Here is a 7,601-nt window from a genome sequence, read left to right as displayed (position 1 = left end):
CATTCTATGATTCTATGATTCTATGATACTGATTATGAACCAAATTTTGGCTGCCCTGGATAGAGGCACCTGTCCAAAAATTCACAGTTAAGGAGCAGGCAAAGAAAAACCTGTTGGCCTCTAAACCATCTGAAATGGGAACTCTACAAGCCTATTATCTCCTGAGTGGGGCTGGGTCTGTTTCCTCCTAAATCACATCACAATACAGGATTCTGATAGAGCCAGAGATGCATTCTGCGTACATACAACTGGATCCCAAGGCAACGCAATGACACCAGCTTCCAGTTGACTCACCTTCTCCCACAGTGAGGGATTCAGGTTACCTCCTAGCTCCTGTGCCACCACCACCTTGCTGCTGATCATGTAACACAGAGGCCTGGCATGTGCACGTGAACTGTCACCACATGGCCATATGTTGGTCATTCCCAATCTATATATTTGTGTAGGAACACTCACAGCTGGTAATGAAAAGCTCCTACTTCAATACATATACAATCATACCCTAATGCTGACTTGTTATTCTTAGTCTAAGTCTCTCTAATACCTTTTTATAACTTGTTATATTACAGTGTTTAGGTATTTGTATGAGATATCAAGGATCCAAATATTTATGTCAGAGAGGGAGGAAAAACCCCGTCAGCATCTGTTTGCAGAAGTGAGATGGTGGAACTGAAGTGTCAGATAATCTCCCAAAAAGATGTCAGCATTTTCAGCTGCCTGACAGATCTGTCTGCCTGGGTGAGAGTAAACAAGAAAATGGCTCAACCATTTGGACTGAGTTTAAAGCAAAACAAAGAACAAATTATCCATTTTCAGATCAGGTGTCCTGCTCCAGTTTACAGATGTTCATTTGTGATTTCCCCTTTAAGTCCCTCTGGGAACAATGATCAATGCACTGCGTGGCTGGCCAGCCACGTTAAATTATTGGCAATTTAAACAAGGAAAATCTCATGTAGAAAAAAAAACTTCAAATAGTAAAGACACTAGACACACCCCAAAATTCCTCCGTCTCTTCAATTTACTGGAAATAAGGGATCATCCCACTTAAGATATTTCCATGCAACTGGTGTCTGAATTGTTCTGAATTTTGCGCAATTCTCCTGGTTTGAGTGGAGTTGGTTCAGATATATGTTGAAGTAAGAGATTAAACTGAACCCGAATGCCTTTAATACAAAGTTTTGATCTTTACCAGGAAATGACAGAGCTTATCAGGATGCCAATCTTACCTCTGTAATAATGAAGAAGTCATCACCGGGCTCTCCCTGCACTACAATTTTTTCTCCATCTTCAAACTGGACAGGTTCCAGTGCATCAGCCACTGTCAGCCGCTCCCATTTGTCCAGGGACTCTAAAATATTGAAGATCACAAAGCTTTATTATAAAAAGAGTCAAACTTTGGCTGAAGATTCGTATCTAAACTTACAGCTCTGCTAGGCCTAGTTCTGTTATAAAAGAAACATTTCTTTCATCCAGGCCCTTTGCACGAACCCCCAGTTGAGAAACAGGAATGTATTTATTCATTGTGTCTTAGACTTTAGTAATCACCCAGATAATAATCTTAAAAGTTGGACAGGAAAAGTTGGCTCTGGTTCCGTACGCCTGCGATCTGATCTGCGCTGCCCTGATGCTGCAGCAGATTGGAGCAGCCTAGGAGTTCTTTGGAGATACCAGCGATATGGGAGTGCCGAGCTCCTCTTACCACATCCCACACCAGATGTCAGAACAAGTCCTACTGTCGTTTCGTCAGTTACTCTCAGCTGGGTACCGATGGCCTGCTAGATAAGCGATGCAGGAGTGCCAATCCAAAAGATGACTCTTCCCTGTGGGTGAGACTGAGCAGCACTGAAGCCAAGGGCAAGACTCTGGCAGCATGGGTGGCAATGGGACCAGAGGCTCAGGACGGATGTTTGAAGTGGCACCTCTGTTTCATTTGCCAGCAGGATGGTTTACAAGGTGTTTTTCTTTTCATTCCCGGACTTAGCGAGAAAAGTTATAAAACTTCAAAGTCAACTTCAATAAGAAAAAATTACTGGTCTGTTTTATGAGTAATGGAGCTAACACAGCCTGCTTCCTGTGGCTCGGTGTCCTCATCACCCACCTGCAGCTGCCACAAATCCCCTGTGATACCTACACGGCATAACACAGTCTGCACATTGGCTTGTCCAGGGCTGCTCACTGTCCTGCTGCCTTCCTCCTCCCAGGTTTGCTAAGAGATGAATTTCACCCGTCTTGCCCTCGAGAAGAGGAGAGGTGCAAACCTGTGTGTCTCCTTTACCCATTTGCATGAGAATTCACAACAATGAATTGTACTTGAACTTCTGTGCTTTTATCAGATTTGACTGAAGGAGGTGACAGGTATAGAAGTTATTAAAAGAAACAGATAATACAATGATATAACCTTCACTGCCTCAAAAAGTTGGGCTAAAATTCACGTACTAGAGCTCTGCTGATTCTTATTATGAATTGTTGAACTACTGGAAATCAAGACACAGCTCCTGACACCAGGATTTAGATCTGGGTTGTTCTCTCAGACTCTAGTTTTCCCATTTTGTTCAAAATATTGATTAGAAGTATTGTGTGAGGATGAAAGAGTTGGTCTTTAAAAGTCAAAAAGCCTTTTGTCTGAGCTCAGAAGTGCACACTGCGTCTGGGAACAAAACCAGATCAAAGTTATCAATGCACTGAAGGTAAGTTTTGAGTTGCCTGGCACACCTACATCTTCATGTTTTTATGCCACTTTCTGTTGCTGTTTGGGAAATGATTATTTCTAATATTTTCCCCACCTATGCCCTTTCCTGTGTATATGTGGCCTTTGATGCAGAAGCATTAATATCAAAGACCATTGTCAATGCAACATTCAAAAAGTTCTCTGTTTGACTAAAAATAAGCATAAAACTCTTTCATACAGACTAGAGTAGGCTTTTTGATTTTTTTTTAATAACTCAGTAATTAACAAGGAAAAGAAAGAGTCTCTTGAAACTTCTTCAGTTGGCTTTATGAAAAATTCTAAGCTAATTCTATCTCTAGTCACGAAGTGTCTCTCTTTTGTCTAAGGGAATTAATACACTATAAATACATTGGTTAATGATTCTTGCAAGCAGAGCATTATATAGAATATTGTACATGATAAAACTCCTAAAGTTTTAGTTGCAGAGTTAAGTCAAGCATCAAATAAAGTAGATCAATTTTTTGCAATTTCTAAATTGTATGTATTGATTCATGGCTTTACATTTAATTAAACTCCAGAAGAAAGATTTAAAACAATTAGTTTTCTCATAAGCAGTGACTGATAATCTAAAAAATCCTTAGATTTAAAAAAAAAAAATTGCTGTTACAGTTATATGCCTAGTTACAGACACTACACAAGCCTTGAAAAAATATATATAAGAAGCAGGTAGAGGTTTTTCTACCATGAAATCAAGTTCTGACCACATTAAGGTATGAAGTTGACTTCTCAGTGCTGTGTTGAGATTTCCAAAATACCTTTCTGTTCCCCAGCTGTCATCTACTTTTTAGACATGTGAAATAGATCCCTACACATTTCACCTAAATTCTCGATTCTCCTGAAATGGTGTGTTATTTTGTCTGGTGCTTTTCCGTACTTAAAAAAGGTTCAAATCTTGAAGTCCTTCCTCATTTTTTACTGAGATTGAAAAACTGTACTACAAACTAGGATATAATTACACTGCAAACCGCATGTTTAAGGAAGCACATCTTTGAATAACCTTTCTACTCTGAAATTGTTTTGAGATGTCTCATTGTTGTAATTGCTTCTCATTAGTGCAGGTGCACAGATCCTTTTTTCCTTAAATACTCATTGTAATTTCGTATAATTTGTGCTCTTAATTTAGGAAGATTTAAATTAAGCATAACAGAAGGCTTTTAAATGATGGAAACTTCATTAATAAGTGAGCAATATACTTGGCCTTACTTTAAGCACACAAATGTAATTGAAAATTTAATGGATAGCACCTCTCAGAAGTTCAAGTATATTTTCACTAAGACACTCTCATATTTCAGGTACCTAAGTCTGAATGGTAGATGAATACCATCAACAAGAAACGGAAATTGTGGAAGTAGAAATATAAATAATTATATAGCAAACTAATCCTGAACTGTGTTTTTCAAAACAGCCCCAGCAGAAACATGATGTTTTTCCTACAGAACCAACATTTCATTGTACTGTCTAACACTGTCCTCTTTATGAGAAGCTTTTGTTCTCCTAATGGTGATTGATTGGTTAGGCATTATGGGTTTGTTGTTTTTCCTACTGAAGGCCATCAAGAACATGTCCAAATTTTGTGGCTATCACATTAATCAAAGGGAAACAAAATCCAAGGACAAGAAGCTAAACAGATGTTTTAAGAATGTGAGACAGGGGTTGTAAAATACATACAAGGAAAAAAAAAATCAGTCTGTTTTGATTTGGAAGGTTAGTTTGTTTAGTGCACATAAATACAGTATTCTTGCAGGAAAAAGCTTCTCACCTGTCACCTGGAAGGATGTAACTAGATTTTATGACAAATTCATATCTCTGCACTGCTTTCTCCTCTACCCATATGATATTTACTGCAACAGCAGCTACCAAAAGGTTATCAGTGCATGCTTGTTCCCATATTTAAGAAAAGATTTGTCTTTCAAATGCATGTTCAGAGCATATTAAAGAATGAAAAAAAAACCAAGTCCTAAAAAGGGCCCTTTCCACTTTCATTCCTTTGGAAATGACGCAAGCATGAGACCTTCTATTTGACCACCATTGCTTTCATCGTGCCACCAAAGACCAAAATTCATTCTGCCAACACGTATAACAGAGGAACTAACAGGCAAGTCCAAAGGGCAACTGACCCAAAATGGAGACCTTGCTCAGGAATTCTTCATACATCTTCCGCTTTCTCAGCGTGCTGCCCTGTTATTAAAGGAGAGAGGAAAAGGTGGTAGAACATTACACAAAGTATTTTTGTGATTTCTTCCTACAGCTGCTCTTTTTTTTCCCTCCCCTTCCAAATCTTAAGCATAGCGAGTAAAAACAGCCTAAGGCAAATGTTTCCCCATAAAATGTCTGGGCAAGTTGTATTGCTGATAAGCAAAGAAAGAAGGAATCAAATTCAATCCTAGTGTAATTTCACTGACTTCACTGGTGTTACTGGACACCGCAGATTAATCGTATCCATTATTTACAGGCACTCATTTTAAAGCCAGAGCTTCATCAATTAACAGTTTAGTTATATATTTCAATATATATCTTGTTACCAATGAGGCCCTGCTAGAAGGGAATTTACAATTACAAAATAGGATAAAACTTAAAATATCCCCCTCATGGGTCCCATCCTTTTAGGTTAAAATCTCTTTAATGCCAGGAGTGTTTATCTGTGAGCTTGGTTTATATTCTGTATAGTGTTGTATTGTATTCTTACTGCTGAGCAACCCATTCATATTATTATTTTAACAAGATTTAAGCATTTTGGAGCAGACAATCCATCAATGTATGTGCAGCCACCAGCACAGTCATTCCCACTCTAGCAAGATTTCATTGTGTGATAAATTACTGAGAAAACATCTGTTTACATAGCGTTTGATCACCACAGACAAAAACCATAAGTAGCCATTCCAGCACACACTTTTAAAGGCGATACAGGTACAAAAAAATTCGGTGCAGTTTTGTCAATACAAAAATAATTCATTCATCCTTAACTCCTCCTGCAGCGACATGAATGACTTGAAAATAAAACTTTCCTAGGGACCAAACAGGAACTCGTGTCTTCCTTGGTACCATGCATCTTATTCCACACTGTTATATGACAGCCTGTGTCATTTCTGCCTGGGTAGATTCCTGGTGGATATTGAAGGTTGCCTGATGCCTGCTAGTCAAATCTACAAGGCAGGAGTACAGTATAAAGATGATACAATCATCTTCTGAAGAAAGGGGAAATAAAGATGGCATTTACTTATAGGCTGGGCAGAAGAGACAGAAGCAGATGTCATGTCTGCCATAGAAAAAGTCAATTCTCCATTCCTCCTTCTCCAGGTGAGCATTGGTAAGTGCTGGAAGCAGAGGCAGAAAGTGGGGATAGACAAAGGAAAAGGAGAAGAAACACTTTTCTCCCCACTGTGAAAGTGTTCAGAAGTGCTTTAAGTATGAAAGTGGGAAAGGCTGGTGTACTCAAGTGCAATGACATAACTAAGAACTAAACATCAGCCACACTGTGCAGGTGGGGCTGGATCCGACCACCAAAGCCATGTGAATCCTTCTACCAACACCAACAGGCTTTGACATCAGCAGAAGCTGCCAGCAGCTCTCCTCTGGGGACAGTTCCCATTTGCACCCCTCTTCCTGGGGCCACCCCTGCTCCAAAACAGCCACAGCACTGGCAGGAGCTACCACTCGTCCCAGGTATCTCTGGATCGGCAGCAGCACCAGCTACTAAGGTCTCCTCCTCTGCACCCCGTTCATAATTTCCGAGTCTGGTGATGACAGTTCACCTCTCAGCGATAGCATCGGTAACCCTCGTCTGACCTCTCTGTCTGACAAACCTGGTTCTCAACCTCGGGGCCCCCCGAGAGCATTTGAAGTGCCAGAAAGAAAAAAAAAAAGCAACAAAAAAACTTCAAACGGAGGAGGCTCTGTAAAGCACGGCAGAACCTGACAGCTCGCTGTGAGACAAAGGATGGAAAACTGGACACTGCGCAGTTGTTGCTTTCCTCACTGTGATCCAGGGAAACGAGACCAGCAAAATTGACAGCTGTGGAAAAGCAGATTGGTGGTTTAGTTTGATGGGCTGGGGCACCCAGGGACAGATGTGGAAAATGCTTTTTTAAATGACTTGTGGACACAGATGAATTTTAAGAAGCAGTAATCAGTAGCCATAAGTGACTCCTGACCACAGCTTCGAGTATTTAGAGACACAGACAAGACCCAGGAAGGTAAGAATTGCAGGCAACCTGCCTGGCCCGGACAGCAACAGCCCATCACTTCCTACAGGAAAATGGGTGTGTTGGTTCTTGGCTAAACTAAGCCAGGGTAGCAGAACAGAATTCACCATCAGGACAAGTGAGAAAGCAAAACTGAAGTGGAAAGAATTAATTAAATGTACTATTATAATTTTTTGTATTGTGATGGTTTCTAGAACCTCAGCGAGGCTCCACTTAATGTATAACTTCACTCTCTTAACTATTCCATGTCTGGGAATGACACCACAATGGTAAGGGAGAACAAGAGACTACAGAAAGACTAGTGGTTGAGGCTTAGGAGTCCTATTTCCCAGCACATACACTGAAACCCAAGGTGAACCGACTGACAGCTCATGACTCAATCTGTGGGATGGCTCCATCCAAGCTTCCATCTCTCCTGGAGGAGACAAAAAACAGCCTCCAAGGTAGCATGAGCTGCCCATCTGCAGAGCTTCACCTAAGGGTGCCTAGGCAGGCACAGAAGCTGTCTCTGCAGTTTCAGAGTGCACAATCATGAATCCCAATCGGCACAATGGGATCCCAATTTCCCTTCCAGAAAGGAGAGACTTGGCTCACCCTCATGCACATTGTTTTCACTTGAGTGTGTTTTTCTGCACAAGCTTCCACAAGCAGAGTGAGGGGAAGAGATTCTG

At 40.6% G+C, this 7,601-nt stretch overlaps 1 protein-coding gene across 1 annotated transcript in view; it reads right to left on the bottom strand.

The window, feature by feature from the left end:
- Positions 1-1,226: 1,226 nt before the first annotated feature.
- LOC104522590 (cAMP-dependent protein kinase type I-beta regulatory subunit) overlaps positions 1,227-7,601 on the bottom strand; it is a gene marked incomplete at its 3' end in the record, with an annotated part of 78,329 nt that continues 71,954 nt past the window's right edge. Inside the window, exons 7-8 of the mRNA XM_010164925.1 lie at positions 4,846-4,906; positions 1,227-1,348 (exon numbers count right to left, since the gene is read on the bottom strand). Of these exons, the coding sequence (XP_010163227.1) occupies positions 1,227-1,348; positions 4,846-4,906 (183 nt within the window). The remainder of the gene's footprint in view (positions 1,349-4,845; positions 4,907-7,601) is intronic.

Source organism: Antrostomus carolinensis, unplaced genomic scaffold, assembly GCF_000700745.2.
Source record: "Antrostomus carolinensis isolate BGI_N321 unplaced genomic scaffold, ASM70074v2 scaffold18500, whole genome shotgun sequence".
In the NCBI taxonomy this organism is placed as follows: Eukaryota; Metazoa; Chordata; class Aves; order Caprimulgiformes; family Caprimulgidae; genus Antrostomus; species Antrostomus carolinensis.
Note: the sequence above shows the minus strand (reverse complement) of the source record. Positions and strands in the feature narration are given on the sequence as shown.